General features: G+C 57.0%; 4 protein-coding genes across 4 annotated transcripts; 2 read left to right on the forward strand and 2 right to left on the reverse strand.

The window, feature by feature from the left end:
• Positions 1-237: 237 nt before the first annotated feature.
• MAM_03647 (cell cycle control protein (Cwf4)) lies at positions 238-2,268 on the forward strand (the record flags this gene model as incomplete). Its single annotated transcript, XM_040822446.1, has 1 exon — positions 238-2,268. One exon carries the CDS (start codon positions 238-240, stop codon positions 2,266-2,268), a length of 2,031 nt encoding a protein of 676 aa, XP_040679589.1.
• A 1,651-nt stretch (positions 2,269-3,919) lies between these two features.
• Positions 3,920-5,983, reverse strand: MAM_03648 (uncharacterized protein; the record flags this gene model as incomplete). Its single annotated transcript, XM_040822447.1, has 1 exon — positions 3,920-5,983. One exon carries the CDS (start codon positions 5,981-5,983, stop codon positions 3,920-3,922), a length of 2,064 nt encoding a protein of 687 aa, XP_040679590.1.
• A 1,141-nt stretch (positions 5,984-7,124) lies between these two features.
• On the forward strand, positions 7,125-7,847 carry MAM_03649 (uncharacterized protein; the record flags this gene model as incomplete). Its single annotated transcript, XM_040822448.1, has 3 exons — positions 7,125-7,207; positions 7,305-7,535; positions 7,613-7,847. 3 exons carry the CDS (start codon positions 7,125-7,127, stop codon positions 7,845-7,847), a joined length of 549 nt encoding a protein of 182 aa, XP_040679591.1.
• A 1,700-nt stretch (positions 7,848-9,547) lies between these two features.
• Positions 9,548-11,898, reverse strand: MAM_03650 (La domain family; the record flags this gene model as incomplete). The annotated part of the gene is made up of 2 exons (XM_040822449.1): positions 9,548-10,561; positions 10,657-11,898. The coding sequence occupies 2 exons, from the start codon at positions 11,896-11,898 to the stop codon at positions 9,548-9,550; spliced, it is 2,256 nt and encodes a 751-aa protein (XP_040679592.1).
• Between the last annotated feature and the right edge of the window lie 6,160 nt (positions 11,899-18,058).

The following is an 18,058-nucleotide window of genomic DNA, read 5'->3' on the forward strand; positions in this document are numbered from 1 at the left end:
TTGGAAGCTGCATGTGGCCCGTGCGTTGGCCAAAGAAAACCCCCGTCACTGATAGGTTGCTTGGGCACGACCCAATATTTCAGCCTCGCCTCAACTCTCGACTTCTCGACTTCTCGACACGCGCAGACACGCACGGCACGACCGACGCCTCGCAACGACCACACCGCCCATACGCACGCGTGCGTCCGCAGGAGTGAAGTGCCCGAACGCGGCTCTGTCGCCGTCACCCCACGCACCATGGAGTCCTCGAGGGGGCCCCCGAGGGTCAAGAACAAGGCCGCCGCGCCGGTCCAGATCAGCGCAGAACAGCTCCTCCGCGAGGCCGTCGACCGCCAGGAGGTCGGCGTCCAGGCCCCGACCCAAAAGTTCTCCGACCTCGAGGAGCTGCACGAGTATCAGGGGAGAAAACGCAAGGACTTTGAGGACTACGTGCGCCGCAATCGCATCAACCTGAAGAACTGGACGCAATACGCGCAATGGGAGCTCGAGCAAAAGGAGTTTGCCCGCGCGAGGTCCGTCTTCGAACGGGCCCTCGACGTGCTCCCTCACAACGTCGTGCTGTGGATCCGGTACATCGAGGCGGAGATGAAGTCGCGAAACATCAACCACGCGCGGAACCTGCTGGACCGCGCCGTCACGATCCTGCCCCGCGTCGACAAGCTGTGGTACAAGTACGTGTACATGGAGGAGATGCTGGGCAACATCCCCGGCACCAGACAGGTCTTCGACCGGTGGATGCAGTGGCAGCCCGACGAGGCGGCCTGGAGCGCGTACATCAAGCTGGAGAAGCGGTACGGCGAGTTTGAGCGGGCGCGCGCCATCTTTGAGAACTTCACCGTGGTGCACCCCGAGCCGCGCAACTGGATCAAGTGGGCCAAGTTTGAGGAGGAGTACGGGACGAGCGAACTGGTCCGAGAGGTTTTCGGGAACGCCGTCGAGGCGCTGGGCGACGACTTTGTAGACGTGAGACTGTTCATCGCGTACGCGCGGTTCGAGTCGAAGCTCGGGGAGCACGAGCGCGCGCGCGCCATCTACAAGTACGCCCTGGACAGGCTGCCGCGGTCGAGGTCGAGGCTGCTACACAAGGCCTACACCACGTTTGAGAAGCAGTTCGGCGACAGGGACGGCGTCGAGGACGTGGTGCTCTCGAAGCGGAGGGTCTACTACGAGGAGCAGGTCAAGGAGAACCCCAAGAACTACGACGCGTGGTTCGACTACGCCGGGCTGGAAGAGTCGTCCCGAGACGCGGACCGGATCCGCGACGTCTACGAGAGGGCGGTGGCCCAGGTGCCCCCTTCGCACGAGAAGCGGCACTGGCGGCGGTACATCTACCTCTGGATACTCTACGCCGTGTGGGAGGAGCTCGAGGGCCAGGACGCGGAGCGGGCGCGGCAGATATACCGCACGTGCCTGGACCTGATACCCCACAAGAAGTTCACCTTCGCCAAGGTGTGGCTCCTGGCCGCGCAGTTGGAAGTGCGCCAGGGCCAGCTCACGGCGGCGCGGAAGCTGCTCGGCCGCGCCGTGGGCATGTGCCCCAAGGACAAGATATTCAAGGGCTACATCGACCTGGAGCGGCGGCTGTTCGAGTTTGTGCGCTGCCGCACGCTGTACGAGAAGCACATCGAGTACAACCCGGCCAACTGCCAGACGTGGATCAAGTTCGCCGAGCTCGAGCGCGGCCTGGACGACCTGGACCGCGCCAGGGCCATCTTCGAGCTCGCCGTCAACCAGCAGCAGCTCGACATGCCGGAGCTCCTCTGGAAGGCGTACATTGACTTTGAGGAGGAGGAGGGCGAGTACGAGCGGACGCGCGAGCTCTACGAGCGGCTGCTGGAGAAGACGGACCACGTCAAGGTCTGGATCAGCTACGCCCACTTCGAGGTCAACATGCCCGAGGACGACGACGAGGGGGCCGAGGAGCAGCCGCTCAGCGAGGAGGCCAAGGCGCGCGCGCGCAGCGTCTTTGAGCGCGCGCACAGGAGCATGCGCGACAAGGACCTCAAGGAGGACCGCGTGGCGCTGCTCAACGCGTGGCTGTCGTTTGAGCGGGAGCACGGGGCCGGCGACGACGTGGACAGGGTCCAGAGCCAGATGCCGCGGAGGGCCAAGAAGAGGAGGCTGCTGGACGACGACACCTACGAGGAGTACTTTGACTACGTGTTCCCCGCGGACGACCAGCAGGCCAAGAACCTGTCCAACATCATGGCCATGGCGCAGAAGTGGAAGCAGACGGGGGGGGAATTGTCGGGCGCGGGAGGCGCGTGATAGGCCTGTCTGTATCCTCAATCATGTTCTTGAAAGCGAGTGCCTGGTGCGGTGCAACGTGATGCGAATGGATTGTCCTCGCCAGTGACGAATCTGCCAACCATGTGCGTTGTACAGAGGGAGCCTCTGCGGAAGAAATCGACGGAGACGGCGACGACGGTGATGATGATGATGATTGCCAAAGATGTCCTGGGCCTTGTTGGTATTTCATTCAGTCTGCCTGCCTGTCTGTCTGTCTGTCGCCGAGCTGTGCCCTGTGTGGAGACATCTTCCTTCCTATCATTGGCTGCAGACCCGTCGGCGGTGGGCCGCCTCGCGGCGCCCCCAAGAATGCGAATAGGTTTATAAGATACTTTTACTCTGACCCTTTCGGCCGGGTAGCTCAATGGCAGAGCGTCTGATTACACAAGTATCCTTAAGGTATCCTTATAGTATCCTTATGAGTAATCAGAAGGTCGCAGGTTCGATTCCTGCCCTGGCCACTTACTTCTCTTTTTGGTTCCCGCACCACGCTGCTTTTTTGTCTGCTGGCTGCGCAGCACGTCTGTCATTTTCAGCCTCACTACCAAGTAGAATGAACCACGGAAGCGTCGAAGAGAAAGAAAAAACCTCGACATCAAAGGATACAGGCGTGCGCTCCCTCCGCCCCGGCGGCTCGTTGTCGCGGACCAGAGTACACAGACGAGGCTGCTGCAAAGTCATCGAGAGGCATTCAGGAGGGAGGTCATTCAGACCAACCCTCCATTGGCTGAGCTGCGTGGCACAACATGGCGGGCTCCTTGTTCGTTTCATCTCATCATTCGTTCATTCATACCCCCCGTCCGTCCGTCTACTTTCCAAATCAAGCACACGCACGCACGCGGGAAAAAAATAAAAATAAAAAGAGAAAAGGGCAGGCTGGCAGTCCGGCAGTCCGTGCATCCACGTACGTACGACGCTCGCATCCACGCAACCTCACACGGAGCCAGTGAGCCATCGCCGGCCCGCAAGAAGAAACGTCATACACGGCCAAAAAAAACCACCTCATTCGACAGTCTTTTTCTGCCTTTGTAGATCCTCCCTCCCTTTTGGCAGGGTAATTTTCGACACGGCCCTGGTCGCCCTCCCCTCCTCCCGTACACCGCTAATCAAGGAACGACCTTGGCCGTTCCAATCTATGACGTCTGCCTCCCCCCTTTCGGCCCCCGGGGTCCCTGGAATCCTCCCTGCGCGACATGCCTTCGTCATCGCCCAGCGCAAACCTCCCGTCGGTTCAAAAGTCGAGGGCACTCGGGGGCACTCGACTTGGGGCCAATATCCTCTAGTAACGGCGGCGATCTGTCACGAAATATTCGTCATTAGTTGTCCATTCAATGCAGACTAACAAAAGATGCAAGGCTCAACAAGTAAAAGGTGCCAACTTCCACAGACGCCACCGAGATTGATGCAGACGTCGCATCTGGAGGGCGTCATCAAAAGGAGCGTACGCATGCCACTTGGCTACCCTGCTCTCTGCGGACCCAGCCATGGTTCAGCAACTCTAGACTAAAAGGATCAAAGAGCACAGAGCCAGGGCCGGTCACGAAAAAACTCATCGACGGGAGGCGCAGGAGGTCTGCTCGAGCCAACAAGGATGATTGTCGTCGTTTGTAGCGCGGCCCCTGGTCGGCCGTCATGCCTGTAGAAGATCGCCACCGTCACGATAACGAGACGGCGCCCAGCTTCCGGCTCTCTCGGGATTGTTGCCGGGCTCGCTGGTGCTGCCCCTCTTGCGCCGCCGTTCTCGTTTCTCGTGACGGAGAGCCTTCTCCTGCTTGAAGGCCTTGCACTCGTGCGTCATTTCTTTGGCTTCCTTCATCTCCTCGACGGCGCCGTTGATCCCCAGGGCGGCGATGCCCACCGAGGCCGCGTCCTTCATCACGGCTTTGGTCCTGAGCTTCCTGGCCTCTGCCGGGCTGAGACGCCCTTCCTTGACGGCCCTCTGCCGTGCTCGCCTCTTCTCCATGCTCTGATAAACCCCGTGTGCTGCGTGGATCGTGGCGACAGTGGCAAGGCCGGTGGTAATAATCTGCTTACCTCTCATCTTTCTGGCTTTTCTCTCGTCTTCGTCAGAGTCACCCAGGTCAGACTCGGATCCGTACCGGCCCCCGCCTCGTGTGCGGGACGAATCCCGGCGGTGCGACCGCTCATACTCGTAGTCGTCGCCGCGGCGACCCCGGCCGCCTCCATATCGGCCGTCGTCGCTGTACTCGTCAGAGTATCGTCCGGGCCGCCGTGAAGACGCCCGGTCATCAAAGTCGTCTTGGTCACGGCGCCGGTGGTCATCAGCCGTAGCCGCGGATCCCGTCCCGATTCCCAGCTTGGCCAAGCTGTTGCGGGCCTTGTCGACTACGCTGCGACTGCGACCGTGGTGCCTCCTGTCGGGCGACCCGTCGCGGGAGTCATAGCTTCGGTCCCTGCTTCCAGCGCGGCCCCGGGAGCGGGAGCGGGAGCGGGATCGGTGATCCAGAGCCGCCTTTGCACCCAGGGCACCTAAACCGGCGGTGGCCAAGGCGGCGAGGCCGGTACCTCCACTTCCGCCGCCGCCTCGGGCCCCGGAGCGGGCGCGAGACCGGGACCGGCTTCGTCCGGTTGCTTTGTCTTCCTCAATGTCTCTCTTGGAGCCGTTGATGAGACGGTTGCCGACCAGACCGCCTATGACCGACTCGGCGAGAGCCATTCTGCCCTGCTTGTCTCCGTGCGCGGCGTCGACGGTGGCGGCGCCGGCAGCAGCGGTGAGGATCCGCTTCGTCTTCTCGCCCTTCCAACCGCCGGGCTCCTTTGCCACGCGAAACGCCTCGGTGGCGCCGGCCAGCAGAGACGCCATGGCAGCCTGTTGCATCTTGTTGGCTCCGGTGGCGCCGGAGCGGGAGCGGGGCGAGCCAGCGCGGGAGCGCGAGGGGCTACCGCCACGGCTTCGGTTGTCAGAGTGTCTGCCGTCGTCCTTGGCTCCGCCGGTCAGGGTCTTGACAGCGGCGCCGAGGCCTGTGGCGGCGAGGGCGTTCTCGAGGAAGTTCTTGTGGCCCTTTTTGTGCCTGTCGTCGGCGTCGTCGTCTTCCGAGTAGTACTCGGAGACTTGTCCGTCACGGCCGCGGTGGAGGATATAACTGGCCTTTTGGTCCTTGACGGCCTGCTGCTTGCTGTAGTACTGGGCGCCCTGATAGCCGGCCAGGGCGCCAAAGCCGGCCAAGGCCACGGACGAGAGGGGGTTCCGCTGAACCTCATTTCCGTCCTTGTTGGCCTCGTAGCGGTCGTAGATTTCCTTGCCGCCGGCCAGCAGGGCGGCGCCAGCGACGGCGGCAATGATCTTGTCCTGCTTGGACGTGCTCTTGCGCTTGGACCTGCGGTCCTCTTCCTCGTAGTAGAAACTCCCGCGGCGCGACTGGCGATCATGGTCGCGATGTCTGTCATGGCGAGGGTCGTGGCGATGGTCGTGGCCATCTGCGTAGTAGCGGCGTTCGTGGTCAGCAGAGCGGGCTCTGCGAATGTCCCGTCCAGAGGGCGGGGGGAAGTCGCGGCGGATTTCCTCGACGGACAAGTCGCTCTCCTCTCTGGCACGAGGAACGAGCTCTCTGGACGGCATGGGCCGGCCGTAATCGCGAGGGTCGACAAAGAGTGCTTCTCTGTCGTCCCACCGGTCGTCTCGCAGGTATCCGCGGCGGGCATTGTCCCGCTCGTAGGCGTCGTAGCCGGCCATTTGCAGCGGCGGGGTGAATGTTGGTGGTGGTGGTGGTGGTGGTGGTGGTGGTGGTTCGTGAAGGAGCACTTGCGGTCGGGCCGAAGCAGTGGTGAGGAGGGGTCAAGCGGCGTGACGGGTCATGTGTCATGTGCCCTGTGTCGTCATGGGTGAATGATGTCTGTCAGCTCGGGCGATGCTGCCGGGAAGCGACGTGCGAGTGTTGGCCGACGGGGTATTTTGTTTCAGCAGCAACGGCAACGGCAACGGCAACGGCAACGGAGGCTTTGCCTGGTGGGGGGGAAAGGGAGAATTGACAAGTCCAAGAAAAAATCCACAAACTTGAACTGTAATCTGACGTGCAAAAAAATGATGCAGAATAAAACCAAAACGGCCGCAACAGCGGATCGGCACGGAGGGTGGCGTGGAATTGAGGAGAAACAAAGGTGGGGGCTGGTAGGGACGACATAGTGCTAAGGCCGCTAAGGCGAGGGGAGGTGCCGTCATCTCGGTGGGGCTCGCCCGCTGGTCTCTGCACAGGTACAGGTACACACCGCGGATTAGTCAGCCGAGCGACACCCAAGTCGAGGGTGGCTGGGGGCTGGGGCAAAGCAGAAATCAAATCAGAGTGTTCTTCAGCGCGGCCTGGTCCTTGCCTCTGGAGCGTCTGAAACCTCAGCCACGACTCGCGAGCACCGCCTCACATGCACAGTGCAAATACTCGTCTCGAACCCGTCTCATTCGCTGCCATGCCCTCCCCGGCGGCTGACCATTCTTGCTAGTTCTGTGACTGTGGCCCGGGGTGCCTTGCCTCCCTCGACCATGGCATGATGGCCACGACGTCGTGCTTGTTTCGCACCCGACAATGCAGCTGCCCGAAATAGCAGCAGCACTCATGAACCACACCGAGCCGTACTCGGTACATGTGCGCGCCGTAGATGTCTGGTGTCACCTCGAGATGCGCAGCGCCCAGTCAAGCCCACCCCCAAGGCGCCCAGGTGACAGGTGACAGGTATATAAGAGACACTCAGCCGCCATCCGTCCACTCGCATCTCGTTTGAAAAAAAAAAAAAAAAGAAATTCGATTCTTCTCCGCCCGTCCTCCTCTCAGTCTTCACTCCAGAAAGCAAAACAACAACCCACCCGCCCCTCCATATACAACATGAGGCACTCCGTCGCCGCAGTCGCCGTCGCTGTGACCGCGCTCGCAGGCCCGGCGCTCACCCAAGCCGTCCGTCGACAAGAGTAAGTTTACCGAAAAAAAAATAAAGAATAAAAAAGAGGACCCCCCGTGAACCTCTGCCCGCCCTGCCCGTCGCCAAGTCGCTGACACACAGGCCAGCAACACCCGCCTCTTCTCCGTCCCGGCCCAGCCGACGCCCCTCGAGTCCACTCCCACCGGCCTCTTCACCATCCTCCCCTTCTCGACGGCCTCGGGCGCCAGCTCCGGCTCCGGCTCCGGCTCCGGCTCCGGCTCCGGCTCCGGCTCCGTCTCCGTCTCGGGCCCCCTGCTGTCCTCGGGAACCGCTGCCTCCACCGTCGCCCAGGTGACGCCCGGCTTGACCACCACCAGGTAGGTGACCAACCCCGTTTCCTCAACCCCCGTCCACAGTTACTTCAAGTTCAAGTGCTCGTTATTGACTCGAGCAGCGGCGCCGTCGCACCGACCGTCTCTTCGTCGGGGCCAGAGGTCACCTCTGCTCCCTCTGCTCCGCCAACAAACGCCACGCAGTCCGGCTCGCAGTCTGCCAACAACAGCACGAGGACTGCCTTGAGCACCGGCACGCGCAGCGCCACGTCTAATCCTGCCGCCGCCCCTACCGCCTTGCCAGGTAGCCTCGTGGCCGGTGTCGTTGCTCTCGCTGGAATGGCCCTGGTTATCTGATCCCGAGTCGTGGCCCGAGGCAGCTACCTGCGGGCACAACCACAAAGCAACAACAACATGGAACAAAGCACATGTATAATATATACCAACGAGACTGCACCCCGTTTTCATCTTTGCCCTTGGCTGGCCTCCAGGGGTTCCGAGGCGCGCGTCACCGCCTTCAGAAACTAAATGCCTTGTTTTTCCATTGTTTTGATCCTATCGTACAATACAACCCCACGCTGTCTGGCGCCGAATGTGAATTGTGCAAAAATATGTATATTAAAAAAAAAAAAAACCGTGAAAAGAGTCGCTCTCGAGGGGAAAAAGCTGCATCCGCGTCAACCTTTCCCTCTATCCCCTCCCCCGTCTCCAAAACAAGAAACTCGAGGAAAAACAACAAAAGAGATCCCTCTTGTCCTCTGAAAAAACAACACCATTTCCCGACCCACCCACTCTCCGTGACGAACACAGCAACGGCCGAATGTAGACCAGTAAACAATAAATATGCATCAAATAAACAGGCAATGGATTGACTTGGTTGTGTGAGGCAGTTCGTCCACCATCATGTGTCAAGGAAAAGAGACCAAAATGAATTCCATGTGCCATTTTTGCATGCCGCTTTTGATGTTTTTGTGCTATTCCACTTGCTCTTTTCTGTATACACTTTTGTAATGCGTTTTTATTGTGCCCGCGCAAACGCTCATTGGCCCTTGTGCAAGTCCGGGCTGACTGGCACAGAATCGCTTGTCCCAGGGCCCATATTCCAGTCAAGACGGGCCTGTGAATCCTGTCTCCTTGTCCGAACATTGGGTGGGGGTCTTGCATCAAGGAACGACGCATGGACGCCATGCTCGGAGATTGACTGCAGCACGTCTCTACCGAAACCAATCGAGGTAAAGGGATATCAGACATCTGTGTGTCCCAGCCAAAAGTGAACGTCCAAACCAAAATCTCAGTTGAGGTCAACAAGTCGAACGGATGTGGCATGATAAAGGAGGACCTCCTTGACCAACACCGATAAACCAAGGTGCTCGCAGTTCCTGACCAAGTCCTCGTAAAAATTGAAAGCCGAAAGAGCGCATCACCGCTCTCGATCAATACGGGCCACAGAAAGCAAAAAGCGGCCACATTTTCTTGTCCTCGCCCATGTTCCCATGCAAAAAGCCCTCAAGAACCGGAAAAAAAGGAATGGCGACCTCAAAACTTGACACTTGCGCCGAATCGACGCCATACCCTCCCAGAAAACCACCGGAATGACAACACCACCAGACTCGTATCGGTTCCTTGTTCATCTTAGGTTCTAGCTTTCGCCATACCAAGGCACGCCGAGACGCCTAGTATCGAACCCTAGCTGGGATGCCGAGGCTGTGACGAACCCTCCATATGTGAACGAACCAAAACAATAAAAACAAAGGGAAAAGAAAAAGTCTCATATCTGATGTGTGCTTAGGCTGGGAGACGAAACCAGCACCGGTGCCAAAATATATACTAGAAGAGTGTTGGTGAAGCTGACCGCCGTCGGCCGCTCAGCTTGTGCTGGAGACTCCCTCGGCGGCTTTTCGCTGAACCTCTCGTCTGGCCTTGTCAGAAAACGATGGTTCGAGAGCATTTCCTGACCGGAAGTGTGCTCCTGCCACGCTCAAAAGAGCCCCTGTCCCGTTCCTTTCCCCGCAACACCGCTATCCTGCTCTTCGGATTGTCGTTCGACTTTGACTGCATTACTCGGCATGGATTCCATTAGTCAGACCGCTGGCTGCTTCCGGGGCGTGGCCCAGGGTATCAGAGGTTCGCATTGCCAACCCTGAAGGAGAAAAGTCTGGAACATTGGCTGACAACTGGGTGCTGGTACCATGGGAGTGGCCGTTGCCGTTGGCAAGTCCATTGACAGACTGACCAGAAGGTGCGCCTTCTGCAAATTGTTGGAATGTAGCATCACCCTGCGCGGGGAAGCCCATCGAGGGAGCCATTCCGAAAGTCATGGGCATAGCACCGTTATATTGCGGGATGTAGGTGTACGGGCGGTTCTTGAAGGTTACCTGTGCCGGGCCTGGGTTGCGGGCGAACTCGTCACGGTCTTCCAACGGCAGGATGAAGTTCTGCCAGCCGTGACGACGGCGCAGGCGCTCGATATCATCATCGCCAACCACAAAGTCGAGGTCCGAAGATGTTTCGCATACGGCTCGAATTAATGCCACATCCGAGGTAAGTTCCCGAATACGCTTGAAGGCGGCAATGAAAGGCAGATTAACAAAGCCTTGCGAGTCCATGCGCTTTCGCAAATACATGTCCTTGCACAAGTTTTCAATCGAAAAATAGTACTCGATCTGATTCTTCAGCACAGCCATCATCATGCTGTCCCACATGGGAGGCTGTTGATACGGCAAGGCGGACAGCGGCATGGGATACTCATAAGCGCCAAATTGAGTCTGAATGGGAGTGATACGGGGAGTACCGTTGGGAAGAGACATGCGGTGGAAGTTATTACCAGCCCCATTGCGGCCTCTTCCACCTCGCTGAGGAGGAGGCATGTAGCCTTGGCCATGGGGACCCTGTCGTAGTGGAGGGCTGTAAGGACCCTGGGGTCTTCCGGGCACTGATCCGTTGTTCGAAAAGTTGTTGGCACCGGTGTGTTGGTGTTGCGAGTGAGAATTGACGGCGTGATGGGCACCCCGACCGCGATAGCCTCCCCGCCCTCTTTCAGCTCTGCCTTCAGAGCGGTTGTTACTAGTGTTCTGCTGGTCAAGAAGTCAGTTGACAGAGCCTTGCAGCGTGTCGGTCTGGGGCGCGATGTGAAATCGTATCCGAGGTAAACCATGGTCAAACTTACAGATGACAGTGTTGCGGTGCCGTCCTTTGCCTTGTCGTTACCTGATTGGGCAGTCGTCTTCTTCTGCTCCTTAGCAGCAGTGCCGACGTCTACTGAAGGTCGCTTGGGGGCCGGAGGAACCAGTGCACTCTTGGTGGTACCGGCAGTATTGTCCTTGGCCCGGTCCTTGGACTCGGCGGGCTTGCTCGGAGCGGCATAGGCAGAGGCCTTGTCGCCGGAATGGGCACCATTAGGGGCAGTTCGGCCATTGTTGGCGCTGCGGGCACCGCCACGAGGCTTGGAGCCGCGCATCTGCGGCAGCTGGGTCTCGAAGTTGACCGTCGGTACGTAATCATAAGCAACCCACTTTTCCTTGTTTCGCTTGGTATGGGATGGATCTTCTTGAGGTTCCTTTTCTTGTAGAGGAACAGGCTTGGCGGCAGCAGGCCTCCTCTGCTCCTCCTTGATCGCAGTCTCGGGCGTAGGCCAGGAAGCAGCATCTTCCACAGGCGGAGGCAGCTCAGTCTTGGTGGTTTCGGCTAACCGGGACCCCCGGCTACCATTTCGGTCGGAACGAGTAGCGTCGCCATTCTTACGATTTGACTTGGCGCCATTGACAGGTGAATTTTCTTTTGCGGTATTTGTAGAAACGGGGTCCCTGGCGGGCCTTTTTACCTCGCCATTATGGCTAGAAGCACCATTGAGCGTGGCCTCGGAGGGGGTTGGCTTGGCTTTGGAGTGCTGCTCCTTTCGCTGGACCCAGATATTGACCGAAGGAATGGGTGCCTCAGATAACTCGACCTTTTCAGTCTGCGGTGCCGCCTCTTTATCCTTGTCGGCTGCTGATAGCTGATCATTCTCTTGTTTATCTGGGGAGGCCTTGGACTTCTTAGCCTTGCGAGGTTTCCTTGACTCGTGCTCGTCGACAGACCCTGTAGCTGTGCTCGAGGATCTCGTGCCCTTGTCTGTCCTCCTCCAGGGCCGGTCCAGTCTCCCGGAATCGTCATCTCGTCTCAACTCAGAGCGTCGGTCGTTAGTCGTCTCGGAGCGCAGATCGCTCTCGGAACCAATATTACTGTCAACATCTTGCTTCTCAGCCGCCACGAGGGGGCGGGAAACGCCCGAAGGCTCGGCAGAGTCATCGGACGTAGTGGGAGGCGCAGTACTTTGAGGTTGGGACGCAACGTTTGGTAAAGCCGTAGAGCCGGACGCGCTCTGTCCCTTCGCCGCTTGCGCGTAAGAAAATGTCGAGGAAGCCGCCATCTCGCTGAACTTGGATTCGGCTACGGCAAAAAATCAAAATCAATGCTGACTTCAGAAAGCCCGGTAACAACACGAGGAAAAAGAAATCTCGTGTTGCCTCTGGCGAAGTGCCGTGGCCACGCTCCCCAGCCGGGGTGAAGCAAGAACGTCTGCTGCAAAAGCGGGCAGAGAAGTCGTCAGAGACTCCACGAGACTCTGTGCAGTGATGGAAGAAGCAGCCGCCGATCCGCAGGCTATGCAATCTATGTCCCTGTCGTTTCGAAGGACTCGGTCGAGGATGAAGGTCGCCAATTGTCCGTCTTATGAACAACCGGTTGAGGTTGGGTCCGTAGTGAACGCCTTTATCAGGTGGTCTCCCCCGGCCTTTTTTTTTTCAAAATTCTTTTGCTTTGATTTCCGAGCGGCAAGAACTCCTGTAGCCCGAGGTCCGACGACGAGGCTGCCGTACGAGAGGATCAAGCGAAAGGCAATAAAATTCGATCGGGGTGTCGCCCGCCCGCGGATGCCAGATTGGACTCCTGTTTCGACCGGAGTCGTCGATCAAACTGACAGAGGCACAGACAAAGGTGACCAAGTAAACCGAAGCGGGAAATTTCGCCTTAGTCTGACTGGAACTGATGGCAGTGCAGGCAATGGGCAAAGCCGTCAGCGCTAGAGTAAGGAGAATGACGGGGAAAATGGCCAAGTGGCAACCCTGAAGGAAGGACGCAGATATTGCAGCACCGGACTCGGCTTCAGAGGAGCAGGTCGAGTTGCAGGCGAGGGCCAGGGAGAAAGAGAACAGCGACTGAGAAAAAAAAAGGCTCCTTTGTCAGTAACGCTATTCGACTAGTAATTAGGGCGTAGTAGTAGCTTGTGCGAGGAGAAACAAAGAGCCCAAGCCCGTGCGGTTGCTCGACGTAGTCGAAGGCGCCAGCCGTCGTGGTGGCCTATGGGCAATAACGGTAGAGAAGAAGGGGGGGGGGGGGGGGGAAAAAAGGCACACGACGAAACGACGATCAGATCAGGCAGGACCAGTGCGAGAGAAAAAGTAGCAGGGAAGGGTCCATGCTCTCTCATGTCTGGTGCAAACCAAGGGCAGCCACCCTCGGGGGGGAAAAGATTGAAAACCGAATGAAGAACAAAACTAACCTTGTCAGTCGGAATCCAGACTCTCAGGGCTCAGAAAGCGACCACAGTCAGCCAGCTGCAGCGTCAAAGCCGGATAGAATTGGCCGTGCGAGGTGAATGTTTGTGGTATGTTGGAATGGGATGGGAGACACACAAGAGGTTTCTGGCTCGCACACAAGCAGACCAGGTGGACGTGAGCGAGGAAGAGAACCGGGGCAGCGGGCAGGGCAAAGGGGAGCCGGAGGTTATTTTTTGCGTGCGCTCAAGGTCAAGTGCTGAAGTGTGCGCAAAGAAACCGACCCGTCGACAATAATAAATTTTTTTTTTTGGCCTGGCCGTCGGCCCAAAGGTACAGTACAGTCAGTACACACGCACACGCACACGCACACGCCGCGCACATAGTTTGACGAGGTCCACCAGCGCCAGTTCCAAGTGGTCCCAAGGCGACGACGGACTAATAAAAATCAAACATTGGAAGTCGCACGGAAAAGGATGCTGGATGCTGCGCGGGGGCCAACATTCAGCGTCTGAATAATAGCCGTTGCATATGTCTGGAACGCCGTACTCGTGCATAAAGTACCTAATAACCACACACTCGGTGATATCACCGCGTCGTTTTGCAATCTGGCCCGTTTGCTTGCTCTCCACGCCTGCTCGCCCGCAGGGAGGGCACCACGAGCGCAGCTCACGACTCACGAGGCAACTATTTAAGTACTCAAGTATCCGTACTTGGTAACTAGTAAGACATGCGCCCCCTCCTCTTCCAACTTGCCGTGCCACCTTTTGTGCAACCGAAGGCCTGGCTGCGGCTGCGGCTTCCGAGGGATCAAGTCTAGGTCTAGCGCCGCGTTCTGTTTCTGCGTTCTGCGTTTTGCGTTCTGCAGGTGTTCTGCGTTCTCGGTCCTCTGTGCTCCATAATGCAGTCGTCTAGCCTGCCTACTTCTTAGTAAGTACCTAGGTTCCCAGGTACGTAGAAACTCAGAGATACCTTTTTGGTTGGGTACGTGCTCCGTGCCTGCTCTCCCCAAAGTTCTCTCACATGAGAAAGGGGGGATGGGGCCAATGGGGACGAGCCCTGAGTGGTCACACATTGTTATGACTGTCTGTACGGAGTGGTAATGGCATTTTTTTTTAGTTATTTTTTTCTTCTTCCTCTTGGGCAGAGAGGCCACGGTTTTTCTACATTTGGCCATGTGCAGGCCTGTCGACAACAGGTTACAGGACGCACTCAAGACAAGATGCATCGAGTTGAGTTCCTTAGGACGCAGTGGGCAACCACGTAATATATTGGCTGACTCCTCGGTGGACTTTGACTCCGCGCCGCCGCCATCCACTGGAGCACAGTCATGCTTAAAGTTTCCATACTACGTAGTGCTCCGGATGTCTCTGCAGTCATGGATATATCATATTTCGCACAGGCAGCCAGTATTCGCAAGCCTGTCAAGCGACTCGAGCCATCCGCGGCTGCCCGGCGTGGAACTCCAACACCAGCGAGCGGTTATACCTGGCTGAAGCCAGCTGACCCGACTTGTGAGGTTCGATATCGGTCCCTCGCTGCGACCAAGCTGATGGACGTGCAACGAGATCAGTCGGCATGCTGCAGACAGACATGTCGAGTCATTTTGTTTTTTTTCCCTCCGCCGTGGGGTGGAGACGAGAGCGTTCGGGTCAGCACGGCGAGGTGGAAAAGGCGGCCATGCGACCACAACTTGAAAGCTCTCCTGGTGCAGCATGCATCATTCATGTATGCACGTAACGTTCTTACGTACTTACGTACGGACTCGAGTACGCAAGTGCGTACGGAGTAACTACATGGGCTCGCAATGACCACGTACAGTGTGTGCCTGTGTGCCCTGTGCCCTGTGCCCTGTGGTACTCGTCACGGGCTCGAGAGAATTACCGAATTACCAAGGACAAGCGAGTGCTTCTTCTCCCGGCTGCCCGCCAAACAGCCCTCCCTCTGCCGAGTTCAACATGTATCATGTATGCATGCGATGCGCTAGATAGCATTGAGCAAGACATGGCAATGCTGCATGACCTGCTCCCAAAGACAAACCAGACATGTTTTATTTCTCCCTCGTCTCTCTCGGCCTGTTCTCCGTGGCTGTGGTCCCGGTCCCCTCATCAATCAATCAATCAACTATCAGTCCCGTCCCGTCCGATCCCATCCCTCCAGCAAATACCGACCGAGTACTCCGTGCGGATGTTTTGAATGGAATCACCGCTACCTTCCTTGGCTTCGCCTGCGCGTCTCCGCACAATGGCGCCGCAGTCTGGAGACCTTGCGCCCTGTAAACATGTCGTCGGCTGTCCAGACGTCCGTCCAGATGTCTCATGCCTCCCGCGGCTGACGGTGCATGGCTGCGTCAATCGTCAATCGTCAATCGTCAACATGCAAACTGTCCATGGCACTTGAGGTGACCCTGAGGGTTACTGCGGCACATGCCTCGGAACTAGCGAATACCGTTTCTGCCCTCCTTGCCCGTCAAAATCCCCAAGTATCCCGTACATCCTCCCTGTTTTCTCCCCGGCTGCCCGACTGACTGCTTACTTGGATACTTTAAACGAGCCTGGCGGCTTTAGCCTGGGATTGGGGCGCAGTCGTCGTCTCTTCGCCGTACTTATTACGTGTTCGACCAACCATTCATTCTGCAGCGCCATCGACCATCGATCCTTCCACCCTGCGGGCCTATTTGATGTCACGTGCTGGCAGTCGTACGTTTCGGCCGTGTTTCAAGCTGCGGATGAGTCAACAGGCCGGGTCCGTGGGCAGGCAGTAACTAACTACGTACGGAGTGAATCGAAATCGCGGCAGCCATGTGACTCACCAGCCAAGACGGCGCTCTCTGTTCAGCTCGAAGTCCTCGGGTGATAGACCACTTCTCAAGTAAGCCTATATTACTATCGTCCGTAGACCCAGATACGATTTCATTTCCAGGCAACGTAGCTTGCCTGTATTGACTCTTAAGTGAATTAGCGTGCGGCTATATACGCTCTACCTCTAACGTGCATCCGAAGAGTATCCGACAAGGCGCTGTGGCCCATTACACTGCAATATTATATACTAGATGGATTGTATTATATTATGTTGTATCGTAATTCTTACAAGTCACCTTAGACACTACAGCAGTAGTAACTGCATCTCAAAGATGTATCAAAGCATGGGTTATTGTCATGCACGCGTTGTGGGTTGATACGCGCTTTTCGTCAGTGTCCTGGTGGCCCCATATTGGACAATCCCCCGCCCCCGTCCGCCCCACCCCACTTCCCCCAGCTCCCTTGCTTACGTACTCCGTATATTTTCTTGAAGCCGAAACTAAACAGTGCTTCTACTCCGATGCCCGACTTCGCCGCCTCACCCTCAGGGGACTTGACAGATGAAGAAATCGATGATGCTCCTCAAAGCTCAGAATGCCGTGCGGCGTCAAGAGCCCCCAAAAGTGTCTACTCGATACCAACAGCAGTTTGAATTTTTTTCACATTGAAAGTCTTGCCGATCGGCCGGACCCACTTGACGAGCTTCTTTCTGCCATCAACAACATCGTGGGCGGGCCAGGAGTTGTCTCGAGCAACGCCAGGGACTCTCTCGTAGCAGCAGCTCAAGCAAAACCAACCTACTACTGGCCTCCTGGAATTTCAGACGTAAACATCAACTATGTCACAGAAGAATCTGAAATCGCAAAGGACATGCCTCATCCGGACAAAAGTGTTGCGCGTACATTGTACGAAGCTACATGTTGATCGATGAATTCTACAAGGCTACATACAAGTCTATTAATGATGTTGTGGCGTGTGACGGCGTGTTCAATGCAGAGGTGAATCACCATGTCTTGCCGTTGGCAGTTGGCTTTGAATGCTACAGCCCGATAAGCAGCCAACTGACGACGTGTCACCCCTGGTACGTTTCTATTACATTATTCTTAGCTACAAAAGTGTACTCAGTGCTCAACGCAGACTACGAGCCGCCTGTCAGACTCCTCAAGCTGATCCTAAGATAGTTTTCAACATATCCTTTCAGCCTCCACACGATGACTTCTTACCGTCTCCCTCAACCTCAGAGAAGTGGATAGGTGCTCTCGTAGCATATTCAGGAAACTTTCGAGAGCAGTTTTCGACGTCACAGACGTACCGGTCACGGAGGGGGGGTTGCATTCGGAATCGAGACGACTACAGTGAATTCAAGGGAAGGGTGCTTGAACCTGGCCATTTGGCAAAGAGCCCAGTCGCTCTTCTGGATAAGCCCTTGGCCGCGTCAAATCGACGAAGCTGTCACGAGCTTCGAGCGCCGAAACTTCTCTTAGGCATCGTTGCTTTTAGAGAAAGGTGGTACCTGCAGGTGGCCGCCCGGTCAGCAGTCTTGTATTCATTTTGTATAATACTGCAATCGGAGATGCAGGTGGCCCCCGAGAGGTGTACAAACCTGTCCACAACATCAGACTGATCAATCAGCACATATGCGATGTTCACTGGGAGTGGCTGAAGGCGCTACCAATTGACGTTTTAGGGGTGGAGGCTTAGGTATTTTACGTCCATGTCTGTAGTCAGACCCTTTTATTTCCCGCGGCTCTGCGTGCGTGGTGTGGCGTCGCGAAGGGGAAGGCGATGGACGGGATATGTCGTGACGGAAGCATGCGGGAAGATGGATAGAAGGATGGACAGACGGATGGACACACAGATGGATGGATGGCAGCTATCAAGACAATACTATGCAACGACGCCAGTCAAAACGCGGCAGCTACAACAGTCGGGACCAAGACACCTCGAGAGAACGAACAGTGAAACCGTCGTGGACTCTGGCCGTGTCCTGTAGATACTGTTGCGAGATGCGGTTGTACTGGCGCTGGAGGGACTGCAGCGGTGAGAAGTACGTGTTCCATCTCCGACAAAACGGCGAAAAGCGAGGGGCGAGTAATCGCGGCTCTCCAGACGCCATGCCATGCCTTGAGAAGTAGATGTGCAGCTTCAGAGCCTCGACACTATCGCGAGCGACATGTGACCTCGTGGGTGGGGGGGCATGATTACCTAACGGTACAAAAAAAAAAAAAAAAAA

The sequence above is a fragment of the Metarhizium album genome (genome assembly GCF_000804445.1).
Source record: "Metarhizium album ARSEF 1941 chromosome Unknown scaffold_7, whole genome shotgun sequence".
NCBI lineage: Eukaryota > Fungi > Ascomycota > Sordariomycetes > Hypocreales > Clavicipitaceae > Metarhizium > Metarhizium album.